Genomic DNA, 21,855 nt, shown 5'->3' with positions numbered 1-21,855 from the left:
TTCCACAACAATCCAGGATATAACTAATCTGTGAAGAATCAGGGAGTAGATTATTCAGGAAAAGGTGTGGGAGTTATGGAAGATTTCTTTTTATTTATTTATTTGGAAGATTTATTTACAACACTTTTTCCCAGAAATAGCCCAGAAGGTTGTACCAGGTACTGTGCTAGACCTGTGATGTTTAGGATGAGAAAGATACGGTCCTGCCTTCAGGGTTGGTTCACATTCTAGTGGCCCATCAAGGTCTGTTTCTTTCTCTGTGCTCAGCATTGTGGTCAAATGATCTGAAATAGATATACTGAATCCATATGACTATATAAGAAAATAAAGAAGACAAAGGTGTGCCATTATATGAAAACTACCCCTTCAGGCCCTTTTAACCAGTTGAAGGGACAAATATAAACAGAGCACTTTAGTATTTTTGGTGAGGACCTGAGATGGGAGTGTGCCCAGTTGTTACAACCACTTGTGGGGTAAGTCCTCTGCCAGAACTCTGAGAGGCTGCAGATGCGTAGTGATGTCCGAACTGAAGTCCCAGAGGGAATGAGAGATCATCAGGTGATAAGAAGAGTATTTTAAGCAAGGAACAGCATAAACAGGGCACACTGGAGTCAAGCTATCTGTGGGGATGGAGAGCTACCAATAGTTTATTATCCCTGACGGTATAGGTAAGAAAGGGCAGGAGTTGACAGACTGAGGGCAAGCCACAGGGCCTTTCCAGCTAAAGATTTAGCCTGCAGGTGAGGGAAGATCCAGCAAAGGGTCCTAGACAGGAATGTGTGGTGGTCAGATTTGTGCATTAGAAAGATGTAGAAAAAGGAGTTAGCCAAGTATCAGGATTAGGTACTGTTGCACCTAATGTTGGATTAACACTAGTGCAGGTTTGTTTTCTCACATAACTGACTATCTGGAGGTAGGTAGTTATGACCAAGTCACTCATCTCCTATCTTTATACTTTGCCATACTTTTGTCCTCATAATTGTCACTTTATAGTCAGGAGAGGGTTGTCCAGGCTCAAACCAACACATTGATATGTAAGGCAGCAAATGGAGAAAGACACAACTATGCCTGGAAATCACTTGCCTTCCAGCAAACTGTTAGCAGTTCAGCCTAACAGTTTGGTAACTAATGGTGACTCCAGCCACAAAAGAACCCGAGAGAGCACTCATCTCCTTCCATCTATGGTGGATTCTTGCAAGGGAGGAGATTGGGAATACAGGTTGGGTAGATAACCTGTCATTTCTGCCACAAAAGCTAGCCAGTAAGAGGAGACAAGGACTGGAAACAGGGCAATGGTAAGAAAGAAAGAGTGGTCATTGCTGCCACTAACAAAGACTGAACACAGAAATTCTGAGTAGTGGATCTAATTCTAAGAGTGGGTTTGATGTGTCATCCCACCTGGGGATGGATATAAATGAAAAACTCAAGTGAAAGCCGAGGGTTTGGGATATATTTGGAGGACATTAGAATGTAGGGATCCCATCAAATATATCCCAAGCACTACTGGGAATTTCTAAGCAGTGCATGGTTTTTCTTAGGCCTAACAACTTCAATTAAGCCTAAGTCTGTGGAGACCTGCTAATTTGCACAGCCCTGTTTTTTCTACATGTTAATATACCCACCCTGGAATTTAATGGATAGTAAAGTTATGCAAAGAATCACTGTGTGCAACAAGAACCAGAACATTTTCTGCCAAGCCCACCTCCAATACAAACACATACACATACCAGTCAGGGCTATACATAGAACTTGTTCTTGAAACCCAACATCTATTTGCCACACTGTGGAGCAAATGTGTTTTCATTCTCTTGATTAAAATAACAGGAAGTATCATCATTCTTGAAGTCTTGGTATTTATAACAGACATATAACCACACACACAAAAATATAACTATGGAGACTCTTGATGAGGTCTGTTGGCAAGGTGTCTGGTATGATTCCTGGCTTGGGATAAAAAGTCCTGCACCTGAATCATCTTACCTCTCAAGTAATAGTGCTCGGAGCTACCGTGAAGATGCAATCCAAGAAGACTTCAACATCTATAGAGGTCCTCTTTGACTGCCAACCCAAAAGGGGCCTCTGCCTTTTCAGCCCGTCTGGCAAGTCATGGAAATTCTACTCTGGAACTGGATACAAGAGAGGTATTTCTTCAGTATTTACTTTGACCAGTGAAATTACTATGACAGATTTTTTTTTCTTTTCCTCAAGACACAGAGTGACATTTTAAAGGAGAAACCACTTGGTGCCATAGTCTTTTAAAAATAATATTAGAATAAGGGCTCAAAGGAATGTCTGCTCAGGCACAACTGTCTATAGCCTCGTATTTCAAGAAGAATCCGGCCACTCTAAGCAGACAAAGAGCCAGAACTGCTTATTTCAGCCCCTGCCCCTTCGCTGTACTCGGCATCAGATTAAAAACTAGTGACATCCTCTCAGTGCAACAGCTCTTTTGGCCTGTTTTTTTTTTTTTTAATTATTTGAGAGAGAGTGAGAGAGAGAGAGCGAGAGCACAGCAGAGGGGGAGGCAGAGAAAGAGGGAGAAGCAGACTCCCCATGGAGCAGGAAGCTGATGTGGCCTCATCCAGGACCCTGGGATCATGCCCTGACCCAAAGACAGAAGTTTAACCTACTGAGCCACCCAGGTGCCCCTCCTTTTGCCTGTTTTGCTGCCGAATCTATGCTACATTGTGGTGTTGCTTTTTTCATATTTATACTTCATTTTCCTGACCGGATTAAGAGTTTCTTGACGTCAGGGGTCATACTTTATAATCTAATACATCTTGCAGAGTTGTGTTTGTCATAGTAAACTTGCAGAAAATAATTGTTGGATGGATGAATGAAAAAATGACAAAAACTGAAAAACAGTGTAAGATGAGTTGCTTTATAGCCCGGTAAAGAGGATTACGAAACTCAGGTCAGATTAACAGGAAAGGTGGTGTGGGGGAAAGAATGTTTCATTTGTGTCAACAGACATGGATTTTAGCCCCAGGCTGCCTTGCTTGTTTTCACTTATTCAACAAACATTTCTTTAAGTTTCTCCAGATGAGCGATGAGCGGTGTAATCCTTGCGGCAGGCCCTGAATAAGACCAAGTCCCTGCCCTCACAGTGTGGTGGTGAGGGTGAGGAAGACATGTGGCAGTCAGGGAATATGGGAGATACAATGTGATTGGCAATATGATAATGGCACACACAGGGCACATGGAGATTCTAAATCAGACTGTGGATTTCGGGAAAGCTTCCGGAAAGAGAAAGATTTTTTTTTTCAAGTGTTGAAGGATGAATGAGTGATGGGTAGAGGAGATTGATTGAGAAAAGCATGATAGGTAGAGGGACTATCATGTGAAGGTGTTACATACCATAAAATGGAAGATTGCATTTGAGAACTAAAGGCTCAGCTGTAATGGTAGCTGTGGCCAGAGCTGAAGTTAGAGAAGTAGGCTAGAACTACCTTGCAAAGGGCCTTATGGAAATATGATTTAGTGTTCAGAGCAGACGTTTAGAAATCAGACAGAACTGAGTTCGAATCCCAGCTCCGGTAGTTAGCAGCCACATAACTAACTGGTTTTTTTTTTTTTTTTAAACTGTAAGTCTTGGTTTCCTTAGCATAGTGTGTAGCTCTATCATTTATCTATTGCTGCCTAAGAAATTATCCCAAACCATCACACATTTATTAAATTCTCAGTTTCTGTGGGTCCAGAATCTGGTCCTCTGCTTCAGGATCTCCACAAGGCTGCAATCTAAGTGTCAGCCAGAGATGAGGTGTCATCTCAGAACATGACTGGAGAAGGATCCATTTCCAAGCTCCCTTACATGGTTGTGGGCAGAATTCAGTGTCTTGCTGGCCATTGGCCAGAGGCTGCTCTCAGTTCCTTGCCATGTGGGCCTCCCCAAGATAACAGCTTGCTTCATCAGAGTCAGTAAGAGACAATCTGTGACCAAGACAGATGTAGCCTAATCACTAAAGTGACTTCTCAACACTATTGCCACATTTTATAGGTTAAAAGTCATCAGGGCAGACTACACTCCAGGGGAGGGGATTATAAAAGGAAATGAGCACCATGAAATGGGGATCTTTGGGAGTCATTTTAGGCTACTAGCCTATAGATGGTAGCTTATATTACCACCAAATAAATGTTAGCGATTTTTATTATGCTCAATTGAGAGATTTGGAAAACCTAGAGAAAGCTGGTGAAGGATTTTATATCAAAGAGTAACTTCAGCTGATTTTCGCTAGGTCAAATCATGTCACGTCTTTGAGCCTTCATTTTCTCCTCAGTACAGTGAAAATACCTACTTCCCATAGAAATGAGAACATACATGTGCAAGTATAAATACATTTTTGTAACAACAAGCATACAACTCATCACAGTCAGAGGAAGCAAACTGCTTTGGGCCAGTTTTCCATTTTGTGTTGATACTGTGAGACTCACCGTCTGATATCTTCAAAGTTTTCAGGGCTTGGCCCTCTGGGCCCAGAAGGATTTGTATAACTGGAATAAACACCCACAAAAAGAAATTTGTCTTTTGAACATCCCTTAAGGCATTTCTAAGGGTTTGCTTTTTTCCCCCTTCTTTTTAAACACCTTTGCTTCCAAGGACCCCATGGGGGCTAGAGAGAGAAAACAGACTATCTGGGAAATTTCAAGCTCTTGATAATAAAAGTGGTAATAAAATCTCATCTGGCTCCTGATGCTTCACATAGGGTTTGTTTGTGGTTTATGGGGTTCCCCCACATCTAGCAGCTGGTTTCCAGTCCCAGGGAGCGACTCAGGTTACTACCCTCTTGCCCACCCCAAGGCCAACCCCTGTGCCCACAAGGCAGCGGGTGAGAGACGGAAGGTCCCCCCCCCACGCCCCCTAGCGCCACGCCCATTTCCGCTTGGTGCCCAAATGGGAAGCTTCATTCCCTGCCCCACGTGGAGCCCATCTCACACAGTAGTGTTCCATGGTCTTCCCAAGTGCTGCTTTCCCTGGGAAAGGTACACAGCGCTCTCTTGACCCAGACGCAGACCCAGACCCAGGCCGGTGGGCATTTCGGCTGGTAGCCCAGTCTTCCCAGGTGGTAGCCTCTGGATGGGGGTCGGAACTTAGGAATTAGAACCCCCACCCCTGCACTCCACCCCCGCCCCCAGCCTTCATCCCGGCTTCACACAAGGGCGCGCTTCTCGGCGGGGCGTCTCTGGGTGGAGCAAGACAGTGCCTCGACAGGCCGCGACAGTGCCTCGAGAGCAGGGCACCCGGGACTCCACCACCACACCCTCGTCCTGCCAGCCTGGCGGGGCTGCACACGCCGCTGCGGGGTTCCCCCTTGGCGCTGAGCTCCCCGCTCCTGCAGCGCCGCTGGCCTCGGACTCCGCGGGCCATTTGGTCTCGGGGGAGGGGCCCGCCGACCCTTGCGGAGCAGTCCCCGCAGGAGGGCGGGAGCGAGCCCGGCAGCTCTCGGGTTGCGGAGGCAAGAGGCGGAGCAGCACTCCGGGCAGCCCCGGCCCGAGGCTTCCACCTCGCCAGCCCCGCCGCTCCGGCGACCGCTGCCTCGGAAAACTTTTAATGAGAACCAGATGTCGAACTTTCCCCGAGCCGGTGATTGGGTCCCCGCCGGGGGCCGCAGCCAATCAGCGCGCTGGGAGGGCCCCGAGTCCCGGCCCGCCCGGGCGCCCGCGGGGATCCAGGTTGCAGGCTGGCGCGGCGCAGCTAGCGGACTGGCGGGACTGGCGGGACTCGCGGGCCGGGCGGGGACGCGCTCTGCAGCGGGGCAGCCCAGGAGCGGAGCCAGCATGCGGGGGGACCGGGCAGCCCGGCGACTGGCGCTGCAGCCGCTGCCGCCGCCGCCACTGCTGCTGCTGCTGCTGCTGCTGCTGTCCGGGGCTGCGGCGCTGCACCCAGGCGAGCTCTTCCCCTACGGGCAGTCGCGGGGGGACCAGCTCCTGCAGGAAGGCGACGACGAAAGCTCAGCCGCGGTGAAGCTGGCGAGTCCCCTGCACTTCTACGAAGCCCAGTTCAGCTACCTCTACGTAAGTCCATCCCCCGCTTGGGGTGGAAACCGGCAGATTTCTCGCAGCTTCTTCCCACGGGTCAATGTAGCGTGGATCTCCCCGAACCCCTGTTTTCCAAGGGGAGGAAATAAATAGAACGCACGCCGGGCTGTCCCCGAGCGCCCCCGGGGTGGGACCTGGCTTTGCAGCGATGCTGCTGACTTGCTTGCTTTGCTTTACCTCGAGAGGACGGGCATTAACTCAGACCCACAAATTCGCAGCCACACAAGCGTCCCAGGCAGGAAAGGAGGTGGCGATGCTGGGGCGGCCAGTGGGATTTCCAGGAAGGACCACGAGAAGGCTGCGCGCTTCTGCAGAGCTGGCGGGTCCCCCCTCGGACCCGGAGGTTTTCTCCCGCGCTGTGCGGGAAGTGGGAAGATACGTGGACCAGAAGTTTTAGGGGATTCCTGGGCCCATCGCACCGCGCTGTGGGTTGGGGTGGCGGGTGGGACGTCGGCTGCAGTTGGCGCTGGTCGCCCTGAATCCGGAGGCCGGTTCCCAGAGGGTGGAGAGGGGGGAGCGTCAGGCCCCCGGGCCGTTGCCTTCCCTCCGTGCGCAGCAGGGTGGGCGCGCACGTTTGGACCAGTGGTGGCCGCCCGAGGGCCTCCTGCCGCGAACGCGAGCGTCACCTTCTGTCCTCCTCCTCCCGCAGGTGGGCACCAACGGCATCATCTCCACTCAGGACTTCCCTAGGGAGACCCAGTACGTGGACGATGACTTCCCCACAGACTTTCCGGCCATCGCCCCCTTCTTGGCGGACATCGACACGAGCCAGGGCAGGGGCCAGGTCCTGTACCGTGAGGACACGTCCCTGGCCGTGCTGGGCCAGGCCGCCCGCTACGTGCGCGCAGGCTTCCCGCGCACCGCGGCGCGCTTCACCCCCACTCACGCCTTCCTGGCCACCTGGGAGCAGGTGGGCGCCTACGAGGAGGCCACCAGCCGGGCGCCGCCCTCGGGAGAGGTGAGTGACCCGGGGTGCTCGGCGGCTGGGCCAGCGGAGGGGTGGGCTTGCATTCTGGGCTGGAACCCCGGGACGGGTTTGGAGTTGCTCTCGTGCTGAACCTGATGGATCGATGGGTGGCCCCAGGGCTGAAGTGGCTTGGAAGCGAAGGAGGCTGTTTTCTCCGGGGGTCCTCTAAGGTGGACCTGAGGGTGACTGCTTCAAGCAAGGGAGTAGGAGGGCCCAGTCCAGATGCGGAAGGGCCTCCGAACACAAGGAGGTTCACTGTTAGGTTGTTTATTTTTAGAGTCACCTCTAAGTATCTAAGAATTATTTCTAATTATATGTTCGTTGAAGGAAAACATCAGCAAATACAGGCAATTTAAAAAAGAACAACCATCCATTTTCCTACCACTCAAAGATAATCACTGTTAAACATTTTCATTTCTATATTCCAGAGTTCTTCTTTTCCTATTGATATCTGTATTTATCTGTCACTGTCTGTTAACACTAACGGGTTCACACAGCACATACTGTTTTATAAACGATTTTTTTCACTAAATAGTATATTGTGAGTATGCTTCAATAGCATCATCTATACTATTTGCATAATATTCCACCCAGTGAATTTGCCACTGAGTCCAGGGGTCATTAGGTTATTTCCAATTTTTCATCATTATAAATAATTTTATGAAGCACTTTTTTTTTTAAATAAACATTTCCACATGTCCTTACTTGATATTCCAGGAAGTGGAATTGGTGGGCCACAGAGGATATACTTTTTATAAAGGTTCTTGATAGCTTTTGCCAAATGCCCTGCATACATCAGTTTACATGCTCCCTAGTTTGTAAGAGACTGTCCTCCATTTGTTTTATAGTCTCTACCTGAGAAGGTAAAACAACCCAAGCTCCCAGTCTTTAGATTTGGCAGCAACATTTAAGGTACTCTAAATGGGGGAGCCCGGGTGGCTCAGTGGTTTAGTGCCTGCCTTCAGTCCAGGGCATGGTCCTGGAGTCCTGGGATCAAGTCCCACATCGGGCTCCCTGCATGGAGTCTGCTTCTCCCTCCACCTGTTTCTCTGCCTCTCTCTCTCTCTCTGTGTCTCTCATGAATAAATAAATAAAATCTTTAAAAAAAATAAAGTACTCTAAATGGACATCAGGTGGAACCAGGGTAGCTTGGCAAATGGGGAACTGCCTCATTCCTGGAATAGTTAAGGTCTTCCTCCCGTGAAATTAGACGGAATCTAAAATGTCATACTCGAAGGGCTGAAACTCTTATAATTTATCTCTATTTTAACTCATCAGAGTGTTTCTAAGTTATAGAAAGATGGCATATATCCTCCCTAGAAGATTAAGTAGCTTGCTCACTCTCACTGAATCGTTCAAGAAGACGGCATTCTTGTTTTGTGTTCAAAAAAGAAAAGAAAAATAAGAAAAATATTCCCAAAAGATATCTAAGAAGATCTAGAAATAAAAGATATTTGAATTTGTGATTTTTTTGGCATTCATTTTTTTGTCAGGCAGCATTTAGTTTTGTTTTTTGAGTAACTTTTTTTTACAGTGGTGGGTTTGACATTTCAGTTATTCAGGGCAACAGAATACACTCAATTTGAACAAATATATTGGCCACTTCCCTTTTGCAGCGCATTGGGCTAGGTGGAGGGCTGGAGAAAGAGGGCTCTCCATTATTATGTTGCATTCATTCATTCACATTCATTCATTTTTGTATATAAGTTTTAAAAACTTACTTAAAATTAGTGGCGCCTGCTTGGCTCAGTCAGTTGAGCTATGGACTCTTGATTTGGGCTCAGGTCATGATCTCAGGGTCCTGAGATCAAACCTGGTGTCAGGTTCCTGGCTCAGCAGGGAATGTTCCCCCCCCCCCCTTCCTCCCTTCCTCTGCCCCTCCCCCAGCTTGTGTGTGTGCTTGTGTGCTTGTATTCTCTCTCTCTCAAATAAATAAATAAATACTAAAAAATTAAATTAAATATAACATACTTATAGTAAAAACTTAGAAAATAAACATTATTTATAATTATAATTAGCAGAGGTTACCACTGCTAATAGCTTATTGTTTTCTGTCAATCTTTTTTTTGTAGACATATATCTTATATGTGGTATATTCATATAAATGTGTGTATAAGTCACGTATATTTAAATGTAGTTAAGATTTATTCATCCAGCAGATTGTTTTTGCACACTTACTATAGTTCAGAACTGGTACAGATACAGTGAAAGGACCTCATAGTTTAGTGGAGACATTGATTATGTTCAAATGGTAAGTGCAGTAGCATCTTCACTTGGAGACTAACTCTGCTACTTCCTGGTTAGGGGACTCAATCTGGGAAGGTTTTAATGAAGAAGCAGTTTTGAATCTGAGTTGAGCATAGTGGAACAGTCTCCAAAGAAATAGCATGTGACCTATTACCCATGTTCTGTAAAGTATAATGTGTTTTGGGCATTGCATGTGGTACATTATTACTGAATAGGAAGGGTGTTTAGGCATGAGGATGAAAAGGCCATGGGGTGGGGGCAGATCATGCTCTTCTGGGAGTTTGGACTTGTTTCTTTGGCAGTGGACAGGTTTTGAAGAATTTTAAGCAAGGGATTGAATTTCTTTTTCCCCAGAGTTCTTTTTTGTCTATATTGAAAAGGTAAGGGCTCAAAGGAAAGACTACTAAGACAATTATTATATATGTTGTATATTCAAGCTACCTAGTTAATTCTTAAAACCATTATTTTATCATATTGTCTTCCCACAACAATCCTACAAGATAAGTACAAGAATTACTGTTTGCATTTCACAGATAATGGCAAATAGAAGATAATGCAATTGTCCAGAATTCTGCTCTTAATGAGGCAAAGGTCAGTTTAGAATACACATTTGATTCCTAGTTTTTTTATTGCCTTTATTTTTAAGTAATCTCTACACGCAGTGTGGAGCTTAAACTCATGACCCCAAGATCAAGAATTGTATGCTCTACCAACTGAGCCAGCCAGGTGCCCGTTTTGTTTGTTTTTTGTTTGTTTGTTTTCGTATTGCTTTTAGCCCAGATTTTTTCATGCAAGACCCATTTTCTTGGCTCAAGTAATGTCGGTGGACACAATGATAATTGTGCTTTTCCCAAAGACTTCCAATAAATAAGGCTTGATGTGATCTTAGTATCAGAAGAGTACTTGGCATCATATTTCATTCAAAGGAAAAATGGACTTGCAATGAAATTGGCTGGCAAGGATGCTGTTGATACCTTAATACTTCCAAATTAGCATTCCAGTGCTCTGAATTCAGCTGCACCTGTCTTACTTTTTCAACAATATAAAGATGAAGTTGAGTTGAGTGAGAGGAGTCAGAGAGATGAACAGTTGTACAGAAGTGCTGGGATGGTGAAATCACACTAGAGCCTTAAGATTTCATTTTTTCACAGCTTATTTGAAACCAAAAATTACAATACAGAAAAGGTGACTTTGTCACTTATTGTTTCAATTTCGCCTGTAGCATGGGAATACTGCTATTTCACCCACCTTTCAGGTTGGTTGTGAAGACAATGACAATACAAAAACAGTTTGAAAGAAGATGTGGGTTGTAAAAGGTTAGCAGTAGCTTTGGAAGCAATGACTTAGCTTCATTCTTAGATTCCTAAGCTGTAAAATGGGGGACAAATGCCTACCTTACAGGATTGTAGTCAGAATTAACTAAGGTGACGTTTTTAAGTAGTCATTGTATTCTTTTAGACCTAGTGGATGTGGCTGCTCAGCCAATCTGTGTTCCTATATGTTGGCATGATAGGGGCAGATTCTGGTTTTTAAATTTCTCTATCTTGTAAGGACTCAGTGATGTAAGGCCTTTACATTAGAACTCTTTAAATATTAGGTTTTCTGAACTACAACTTCTGTTTGATCTCTTTTGGGTGGGAACTACGGGAAGATTTGTAGATTCCAGCTCTCTTTTCTAGTTAAAATCATTCTTCAGATATTGCCATATGCTGAGTTGGCTTCAGAATTTGTTTCATTTCAAAAGAAGATAAGGGTTCTGTTTGGAGAGAGGATGTTTTTTCAATTACCCACATTGAAGGTTCTTCAGAATACTTTAAAGAGCTCTGTGATTTGAGTTCTTATTTTAATAGTTCTTTGGAGATAGATTTTGGCAAGCAGTCATCTGCCTTGCCTGAAGGGCTGTGTGAGTTCTACGTGGCTTTCTTAAACCTTGACACACTAACCCCTGTTTATCTGGGAAACTTGAAGATACCAGAGGAACAGGCATCTTTACCATTTAAAACTATTTCAGTTGTTGCCTTTCCTCTCCATGGATATTCACAGGGAGTATGACAAGATGTTGTACCTGATGTTGCAGGAATGGCAAAGTGTAACTGCAACTAAAAACAAAATGGATAAATATGGGGTGCCTTAGTGGCTCAGTTGGTTAAGCATCCAACTCTTGATTTCAGCTCAGGTCCTGATCTCAGGGTCGTGAGATCTACCTCGTTGGGTGCTTTGGATGTGTAGCCTGCTTAAGATTCTCTCCTTCCCCCTGGCTCTCTTTAAAAAAAAAAAAAAAAAAAAAAAGGAACAGATAGTGTTTATCAGTTCAGTTGATCTGAGACTCCTCAACTGTCATAGGTACCTCACAGGGCAAAGAAGTCACAGTATTGACCTTCAAAGAACTTGTTGACGGAGACATAAAGAGGACTGCTGTTTACTTCAGCTGTGGTTTGCAGGGAGGGAGAGAATTGTTTTGTTGTTGTTGGACAAATGGGAGTTATGGAGAACTGGTCACACAGATCTTTGTGATATGGGGATTGTTTTGTTGACCTTGAATGTCAGTTGAGCTGAAAGGGCTGAAAGAATGGATCTCAAGAATGAAGCAGCAGGAGAAAATGTTCTAAGCAAGGCCTTGTTCTGGGAGCAGGCTGAGAGAGCTGAGGTGGGAGACATGGATGAAGTCATGGGGCCGTCACACATGAACGGAAGGTTGCCCATCGGAGCCCATCGGGACTAGAGGGTGTTGACTTGTTTCAAGGGATGATTGTCCTTGATGGAGGGTGGTGAATCCACAGAGAGAATGAGAGGTAGAAGGACTTCATTGTAGCTTTTTGACTTCTGGAGCTGAAGTCCAGAAGACAGGAGGTCTGGGTCTATCTGAAAACATTTAACCTGAGGCTAAGACATAGCTGTGAAGATGTGCTGAATAGAGACATATATGGAAATTGGTTCATGAAATGTTTAAGCTTTCCTAAGAACTAAGAGTCAGGAAGGATGTCACATTAGAGACAAGAACATATATCTTTGAATTTTGGGCAGGATCTATAGGATTTAGGGCATAAAAAAATGAATGAGGGGAAATCATGCATGTGACAGCAACATACAGGTACTGAGAGGTGGAGAATTAAAGTAAGGGATGGAGGTTAGTGCTCACACCAAACACTGGAGGCCAGAAGTCAGTGATGCTACCACTGTAGAGAACATGTGACCCTAAGGAAGACTGGAAAGAGAATTTTGTGACCCCTGTAGGATTTACCCTACTTCTGAATTTTTATCGTAATTTTTGTAAGCCACTATAGGCAAACCTGTTTGAGACAAGGCTGGCACCATTCTGTTTCTTTGCCAAATGGCTGAAAATTAATTAAATGAATTGTAAATTTAGAAGCCTGTAAAGGAGCATGTTTTGTATCCCTCAGCCTGGTTCTGCCGAGTGTCAAGTCAACATTGACTGGTGATGTCCCATACCTGAAAGGGAGAGTCAGACCCTGCCTGGTTCCTGCTGACAACTCTGGCTTTTCTCTCTGATAACAGGATGGCAGAAACTTTGAAGCAAGGCAGCCACTGGCCCTGATCCTTTCTGTGCTACTTCTCTTCCCATGAAGGCCCCTCTCTCCTCCCTGGGATCCTGAGGAAGTTGGGAACCGGTGACCCTTTTGTAGGGTTTGGCAGCCCATCTGAGGGTTTATCTTCAGAGACAGAGCATGTGTGGTTCTTGCAAAGGCACTGGTCTCCAGGAATGTGAAGACCTTTCCGGTCTGGAAGCCAGTCGAGGAGTGTGTTGGGAGGAGGAGTCCTTCAGGACTTTAAGAAGTATGCTCTTTAGCAATTAGATGTAGAATTTTGTAGAGCCAAGAGAGAGAACTCTAAAAGTGATCATTTGGTGTGTGGGTGGTTTTTAAACAGCCAAACTCTTTTGGCCTGTACTTTAGTATCATAAATTCTATCTAAAATCCTCCTATTCGCCTTTTTCAGTGGAGACAAGTAGATTAAATACAGCCTTGCCACCTATATAATAAGTGCTTGCCTTAGGGATGGCGTATAAAAGGCATTGAATAAATTTTCATCAAACTGGATTTTTTGACTGACAAGAACGAATAAAATAAAGTGCTAAATTCCCAGGCTCCACAGTAAAAGCCAGACACTCCCCTTCACAGCTCTGTTTATTTTCTCCCTCCTCTCCTCCCCCATCCCCTTCAGTTCCTCACAATCCATAGGACCCCCCCCCCCCCTTATCTTACAGAATTTCTCTAAACTTAGAACCAGGGTTCTTCATATCTTACATTTGTTGTAGGTAATCAATGCCAGGAGCTTGGAAAGCTTAGCTTGTTACAAGTCCTTTCTCTTTCCTCAAGTACTTTGATTTCCCTAGCTGAAGCTTGTTGATTCTGACCAAAGGAGTACTCTGAAGTTATGGAATCAATGCTAATCAATGACATAGTATGTATTATGTATAGACATACTGCAGAATAGGCTTTGTTTACATTTGGCAGAAGTTAAGGTTTCCTAGCTTTGAGAAATTCTAGAAAGCATCTTTTGCCTTTTGTTTCTGGAACCGTCAAACTTTGCTGATGAAACTATCAACAACTGTAAAGATAACAAATATATAGCCCTCTACCTCCACCATCTTTAAGTGTGTGAGCTTAAAGAGAGAAAGCAGGGGTGCCTGGCTGGCTTAGTCAGTAAAGCATGCGATTCTTTTTAAGATTTTATTTATTTATTCATGAGAGACAGAAAGAGAGAGAGAGAGAGGCAGGCAGAGACACAGGCAGAAGGAGAAGCAGACTCCATGCAGGGAGCCCAGTGTGGCACTCGATCCTGGGACTCCAGGATCACGCCCTGAGCCGAAGGCAGATACTTAACCACTGAGCCACCCAGCCGTCCCAAGCATGCGATTCTTGGCTTTGGGGTTGTAAGTTTGAGTCCCATGTTGGATGCAGAGATTACTTAAAAATAAAATCTTTAAAAGAAAGCAAAATAAGGTAAGTGTGTCTATGTTAGAGAACAAAAAGAAAGATTGTGTGCTTTTTTTTCTTGAAAAGCATTTAACACCTGAATTGCTGTGTCCTATAAGCAAAATGTCAGAACTATACTTTGAAATTAAGCATTGGAGAAAGGAAGAATAAACATTGGAAGAGTCTGAACACCATATGGGGAAGGGCCCAGGACAGAATGAAATGCAAGGCACTTTCCTATTGTTTGCTATTTTATTTAGTAAGATATGATGTTCTTTTCTGGGGCCTACTTTTGTCTGTCTAGCAAAATGGAGAAATAATACTCCATTTATTTAAAATGTTATTTAAAACATTGTTTAAAATAACATTTCTAAGAGTCACATTATTTAGGAAGTAGTGGTATTTATAAATAGCTCCCAGTTCCCTACCAAATTGTAAAAGGAGAGGGATTTAGTGAGAGAAGAGAGTCCTAAATATAATACCGGTTTAAGATAAGGAAATACCACTAACAGATTACTTGGGGGTATGGATGGAGATAGCATTATATAGGTAAAGGCAAAAAGCGTCTGGCTGAAAAAACAAGAATAAATTGAACTTTAAGGAGTGATTTTATGAGGGCCTAGGTGTGGAGTTTGTGGCTAATTCAGACTCCTGGCCTCTCACTCTGGTCTGCTTTGGCTCCTCCTGTGTTTATTAATGTTCACAGGCTGCCTCTGTGATGCCTCCCAGCCTAAGCCTGACACCTCACACACCCTCATCCGGCCTGTACTATCTTCAACAGTAACTGTCCTGAATTCCAGCCATGGCCGTTCCCTTCTAAGTATGAGACGGTCCTGGGCAGAGACTCCCTTCTTTGCTCCATTTACTTCAGCACCAAGCGTAATGCCTCATGTTTAGTAGGTACTTGGCTGAATTAATGTGCAAGTGAATTAATAAGTGGAGTTTACAAACACAGAAACAGCTAACCAGGCAAGATGGAGGTAAATACTAACCAGAAACACCCACAAAGATGTTATGGGTGGTCAGAGAACAGAAATAAATCTACAGAGAATCATAGAATACCTCAGAAGGGCAGCATTAGAAGGTTAGGAGGGTTTCCGGACACAGAGAAACATGAGCAAAAATACAGAAGCATTAAAGTATGTTAAAGCACAAAGGGGAATATTACTCAGTGTGATGAAGACCCAGCAGATCTAAACCTGGGGAAAGAGTTTGGGGCAGTTAGAAACCACCTTGAATGGGATGCTAAGGAGTTAGGATGCCTAGTGGTGCAGGGTATGGATTCTAGAGCCGGCTGACCTTAGGCAGATCTGTTAGCCCACATGTCTTGTTTCCTGGTCTGTGAAATGAGGGTCAGATAACTCAGGTGCTGGTGTGAAAAGGCAGATGAAAGAGAAAAGAGAGAGGCTGTGAGAATAGTATGGAGGCTTTTGGTCAGCCAGCCAATGGCTAACACCATGCCTGCCCATAATAGGCATTCAGTAAACGCACAAATGAATGAATGAATGAATGAATGCTCCACATGAGTGCCCAAGGCAGTAAACTAAGGCAGCAATTGTGGGAATACACAGGTGAATTTTGGTACTTGCCTTTTTTTAAGATTTTATTTATTTATTCATGAGAGACACAGAGAGGCAGAGACATAGGCAGAGGAAGCCTGAGGCAGGACTCCATCCCAGGACCCCAGGATCACGACGTGAGTCAAAGGCAGATGCTCAACTGCTGAGCCACCCAGGTGCCTGATACTTGCTCTTAAAGACGGTTGGATGAGAGAAGTTTGAAACCTTAAAAACATTATTTTTGGAACCTATGGTTCTTACCTATGCATATTTCAAGTATCGATCTAAATGATAAAAGAGGATTATGGTAATGATATAGCTTATAAAATTACAACTTGAAGAGGAATTTGAATAGAAAATAATATATAAAAGCAATTTGGAGGAATCCTGAGAAGGTAGGAGACCCTTTATACTTTAATGATGCTTTGCTTGCATTGTTTTTTCTATTCTTATTTAATTAAGAATCTTACCTATTTTTGTTTGTTTGTTTGTTTTTCATAGCTGAACACTTTCCAGGCAGTTCTGGCATCTGATGAATCTGATACCTACGCCCTCTTTCTTTACCCTGCCAATGGCCTTCAGTTCTTTGGAACCCGCCCCAAAGAGTCTTACAACGTCCAGCTCGAGCTTCCTGCTCGGGTGGGCTTCTGCCGAGGGGAGACCGATGACCTGAAGAGAGAAGGACCCTATTTCAGCTTGACTAGCACTGAGCAGTCTGTGAAAAATCTCTACCAGTAAGTAACATAGGGCATAAGCCCTTCCCTGTCAGATGTAAGGACCCTTTGCAGCTACCCAAACTTGAGTGGCCATAACACCATTAAATAATATCTTGATGACTTCTTTTTTTCCCCTCTATTTAAAGATTCTATTTATTTATTCATGAGAGACACACAGAGAGAGAGGCAGAGACACAGGCAGAGGGGGAAGCAGGCTCCCCATTGAAAGCCCGATGTGAGACTTGATCCCAGGACCCCGGGATCACAACCTGAGCCAAAGGCAGATGCTCAACCACTGAGCCACCCAGGTGCCCCTCTTGGTGGCTGCTAAGGGAGGCTTCAGGTCAAAACCAGGAATTAGATTAGACCCTGGGAGGAGCAAATTCACCGAAATATAAAAGGCTCCCTATCCTTTCTGCCCTATTTGGTACAGACATCAGAAACAGAACAGTGTGTATGTGTTTGCACAGCCACTGAGGCTTGCTATGGAAAACATTGCTCTTGGAGCCACATAAAAATATCCAGTAATATAACAGATTTTTCCAAGTTAATCATTTCACAGGAGGAGATGTTGTGATTTAATCATTTAGACAGATACACGTTAAAAGTTAAGTCAAGAATAGTGTAATTTGGGGCAAAGGGAAAACCAAACACATTGGTAGCATTCAGAGGTCTCAGGGTTTCCGTACAGCTTCATCAACTGAAACCACACTGGTTGGTTTTCCATGAGGTAGCCGGCACATTCCTGAGACCCATCAGAGGCTTACTCTACTAGTGCAGTAATAAGCCCCTTTGCTCTTTGTCGGTCCACATAGTACCATATCTGGGTTAGCACCAGTTGGTATTTGTTAATTTTAGGGCTTGCGAAAAAAAAATCTTTGCTTTTATTTCTTTCCCAAGTCCGGGTCTAGAAGCCAGGCGGAATACACTGGTTACTTAGCCTTGCCTAACTGCTTCTTCCTTCCATTACATTATTCCTGGGCCCTGGAACACCTTACACTTTTGCATGCCATCGCTTTGCTCAGCTGCCAGCAAGCAGGCCCTACAACCAAATATGGTTACTTAGAGCTGGCATTTATTGAGAGCTTGTTATTTGCCAAACACCATGTAAAACACTTTCCACAAGTTATCTTAATTAAAACTCACAAGAATCCTAGGAGGTAAGTTCTACTATTTTTCTCAATTTGACAAATGTGCATAGGGAAGTTAGATTGCCTGTGACCTCAGAGTTATTCAGGGGCAAGTTCAAAATTCAAGCACGAGCCTGGAGTTCTGAACTACTTCTTTTGTGCTGAATCCTCGTCTCCTTTCCCAGTCTTATGACCCACCTTGGGCATCTTTAGGTCTCCACCCAGGCTACCTTTAGAAATCCAGTTGTGAGAAAACAGCTCTTTGCTTTCTCTTCTATGGTTGCACCTTCCTCTTCCACTTTTCCACAGATTCTCTTCTCCTCACACATTATTGAGAGATCACAATGGGCCAAACACTTGAAATACAAAGATGTCTGAAACATAGGCCCCGCACACACTAACAACCTGCACTCTGGTAGGGGCGACACACGAACAGATCAACAATTCCAGAGCATTGGAAAGAGTGCCAGCAGTACTCAGGGTACAGGAGGCAATGGGGGCCAAACAACCTGCAGGAAAAAGCAGTTGTGCTTCCCCACTGCGGTGATAAAGACCCTTTGGAACTAGGAGACACATGCGCATACACACACACACACACACACACACACACACACACACGCAGCGCTCACATTTACCTCTGTCGGTGCCTGCCCTCAGTTTGTATTTTTGATGCTTCCTAGAGATCTCCAACTTGCTTGATGAGAACAGAGAAAGATGTGGTACAGAGGGAGGGACTTTTCTTTAGTATAATCCATGCTTAACATAAAAAAGAAAGCACAGACTTTAAGCACAAATTACCCAGTATCACTACCCATTTCACGTGATAACCAGTGTTAGTTATTTGAGGACTGTAGGACCATGCAGAAACTTTTAAAAACCAATATGGTTCTTTTGCTATCCATGCGACATTTTCCCATTTATCACTATTTTATAGGTATCATTCAGGAAGATACATGTGTTTTTTCTTTTAATCATTTTAAGACTACAGAACACTGCATCATAGTTATACTATACCATTAAGATAATAACTTATTGATGAACACTTAACATGTTTTTTTTTATTTTTCTCATTATAAATATCATTGCAGAAACAGCAGAACACACGTTGCTCAGATTCTCATTTCCACTAACGATAACTTCTTAAGAGTAGAATTGCTGAGAAAAGCTATACACAGTTGAACATTCTGATGAACAGGAACATACTGCCCTTCTGAAATGTCCAGTGTATGTCCTCACAAGATAGAGCTGTGATCAGCAGCTTGTCAATATTTTATTTTATTTATTTATATATTTATAAAGGTTTTTATTTATTTTATTTGAGAGAGAGAGAGAGAGAGTACACGAGTAGGGGGAGGGGCAGAGATAGAGGGAGAAGCAGACTCCCCACTGAGCAGGGAACCCAACAGGGGCCTCCATCCCAGGACTCCTGGATCATGACTTGAGCCCAAGGCAGATGCTTAACTGACTAAGCCACCCAGAAGCCCTCTTTTCAATATTTGTGAATCTGATCAGTGTAAACGTTTATACTCTCACTCTAATTTCTTTGATTAGTAGTATAATAGCTATTTATCTATCTTTGTGACTTCTCTGCCCCTGTCCTTTGCTATTTTCTGTTGGAGTGTTTGCAAAGAGAGCTCGTAAATAAGAAAAAATATAGTGAGTATATTAATCCTTTTATATGATGTGAATCTATTTGTCCAGTTGTTCATCTTTAAAGCTATTTACCATCTAGAAGCTGTAAGTTCAGGGTTGGCAAAGTTATTGTTCTCTTCCTTTATGATTTTAGGTCTTTGTTACTCTTAGAAAGTCCTTCTATACCTTCAATTGTAGGAATGTTCCTCAATTTAATATTCTATTTTACTTTTCATTTAAATTTTCAAAAATACACAGAAGAATGGAGGGAATACATAAATGAACACCCAAAATCTCATCCCCTGGATTTAGAGTTGTTGATATTTCACCATATTCATCTTTTTTTAAGTATTTTAAAGTCAATCTCAACATTAAGGATCCAGGACATCACTAAGTCTCAAAATTATGTACAATAATGTATCATTATTATTTGTTTGGCAAAGATTTTTAAGCATACATTTTCCCAAGCGTGTTAAAAGTAGAGAAGGCATAAAATACTCCATCATTCCCTATTTGTTTTCAAATAGCCAGATTTTAGACAAAATATGTGAATTTTAGAGATTTCTAATTTGATGGTCTAGCATTCTGAAACCTAATGTCAAAATTTCAGTATGGTCCTTTTAGTTAGCATGTAGGCCTGGTTCTATTTGGTTTTATACTAGGGAAAACTTTGAATCTTATCTTAATAGTCTTTCAGTTTTGAAATAAATTGCTCACCATTGTAGGATGGTGGGTAAGTGGACACTTTTGTTATGCACCGTTTCCTTTTTATTTAGACAGAGCAACCTGGGGATTCCTGGAGTGTGGGCTTTTCATATCGGCAGCACCTCCCCACTGGAAAATATCAGGCCAGCCACCATTGGAGGAGACCTTACCAAAGCCCACCCTTCACCTCCCCCAGAGCAGTCCTTCAGGCCTGAGGCAGCCCTGGAAAGTGACTACACTGAGGACAATTTGGATTATTATGATGAGAATGAGGGAGAAGTGGAATACCCCCCGAGTGAACCTGAGGAAGCATGGAATGGCCACAGCAGTATTGACGTTTCCTTCCAGGCGAAGGCTGAGCTAGGACCTGGAGGAGGTGGGATATCTCCACCGGATTCTGTTCCAGCCTCCCCTTTGCCGCATCTGACAGCTAGTGATGGGCAATCCTACCCTGAAACAGAGTCTGTCACCTTGGACCCTCAAACCAAAGAGGGGAGAGTTCTAGAGGGGAGAGATGTTCCAGATTTAAATGGCCGAGTGGAGTCTTCTGAACAGCCAGGGACCAGAGGCCCAGCCCCATCAGAGATAGAAAGCGATTCACTGGATCCTACCCAGGGAACCCCACCTCCCCATCCAGGTAGAGGGGCACCGCTTTCAGAAGAGGATGTTCCTCCAGCCCATCCTGAAGGAAAGGCAGTTCTTCTGAATTACTCCGTGCCAGCTCATACTCCACTGGGTCAGGGGAGGCAAGTGCTAGGTGTGGAAGATGTCATTGATTCCAGCACGGAGGGTAAGTGCCTGAGAAGACTGGGTGCTGGGATTTCATTTTTAAGATGCTGGTTTGCACAGAGTTGCGATTTTTCTCTCAAGTGAGTTGGTGTGATGTTTAGCAAATGAAGATTGGAATGGACTTTTAAACCTATGTTTCAGGAGATGGAGTAGCTTTCCTTTGCCAAATAAATCTTGGCAGGCAGATTCTGTTGGAATTTCTTGACCATTAATAATGTTTTCTACAAATGGGCCTCATGAAGCAAGTGGGGAAGAACTAGGTTGCTCGGGCCAGCTATGCTCTCAAGTGTAATGAAGTATTTCAATTTGAAAGTTCAGCAAAGGTGAAACGTTCTGGGGTTTCATAGACATTACAGGGATGAAAGGGTTAAGGCAATTTTTTTAAGTGACTGGTTATGCTGGCTCAGAGGATCATTCCAGATTCATACTCCACTATGGGACAACGCGTGTGTTCTTCTTGGTGAGAGATGCCTCGGTGGCGTGTGGGAGAGGAGACCCATGGGGAAAGAAAATTGCTAACCACCTGTGTCTTGTCATTTTTGGTTCATGGCTGTGCAGCTGTGGTATTCACCTCCCTGGAGTCTTGTCCTCATTTCATGACTCACTGACCAGAGTGAGGGGCCAGAAAAGAAATGCTGAGAGGAGGCAGTGGTTAATTAATACAGACACGAAGTCATGTCGCCTTCCTTTCCTTGTTAAGACTTGTCACATTGGTTCTTTCTTTCCAGTCAGGGATGTAAACATGTGAGTGGGCAACTGAGCCCATTTGTTCCAGGGATTGCTCTTCTGACCTCTAAGAGGAGGAAAGGGGCCAGAGGTGAAAGCATTCTTCAGGACCTCTTTCCCCCTTCCCCCCCACCTTTTCTGTTTCCCATTCTTTTGTAGTAAAAACAAGTCGACCTAGCAAAGAGGGCCTTCTGGGTTCTTCTGCTGTGGTAGGGATCAAGCAAGAATATGTTTGAAGATGTGCCTATTCTAGGAGGAAAGAAACGACTTTGTGATGAAAGTGGCCTCATGTAATGATTAGAGGGAGAGCTATTGGTGTCAGAGTTAGATTTGAATCCTAGATGCTTTGCTTGCTTGTGCATTTGCTTGAGGCACTCTTGGAACCCCCAAGTCCCTGACTTTTCTTAAATT

The 21,855-nt window shown here is 44.2% G+C and overlaps 1 protein-coding gene across 2 annotated transcripts in view; it reads left to right on the top strand.

Moving 5' to 3' along the window:
* The first annotated feature begins 5,342 nt into the window (after positions 1 to 5,342).
* Positions 5,343 to 21,855, top strand: part of NID2 (nidogen 2) — a 60,773-nt gene continuing 44,260 nt past the window's right edge. The window contains exons 1-4 of one of the 2 annotated variants that reach the window (XM_026000694.2): positions 5,343 to 6,012; positions 6,686 to 6,994; positions 16,248 to 16,480; positions 20,001 to 20,719. In XM_026000694.2, coding sequence (XP_025856479.2) covers positions 5,560 to 6,012; positions 6,686 to 6,994; positions 16,248 to 16,480; positions 20,001 to 20,719 — 1,714 coding nt within the window. In that variant the 5' untranslated portion in view covers positions 5,343 to 5,559. The remainder of the gene's footprint in view (positions 6,013 to 6,685; positions 6,995 to 16,247; positions 16,481 to 20,000; positions 20,720 to 21,855) is intronic. The other variant, XM_026000695.2, reaches the window with a different exon arrangement.

This window comes from Vulpes vulpes, chromosome 6, assembly GCF_048418805.1.
Source record: "Vulpes vulpes isolate BD-2025 chromosome 6, VulVul3, whole genome shotgun sequence".
NCBI lineage: Eukaryota > Metazoa > Chordata > Mammalia > Carnivora > Canidae > Vulpes > Vulpes vulpes.
Note: the sequence above shows the minus strand (reverse complement) of the source record. Positions and strands in the feature narration are given on the sequence as shown.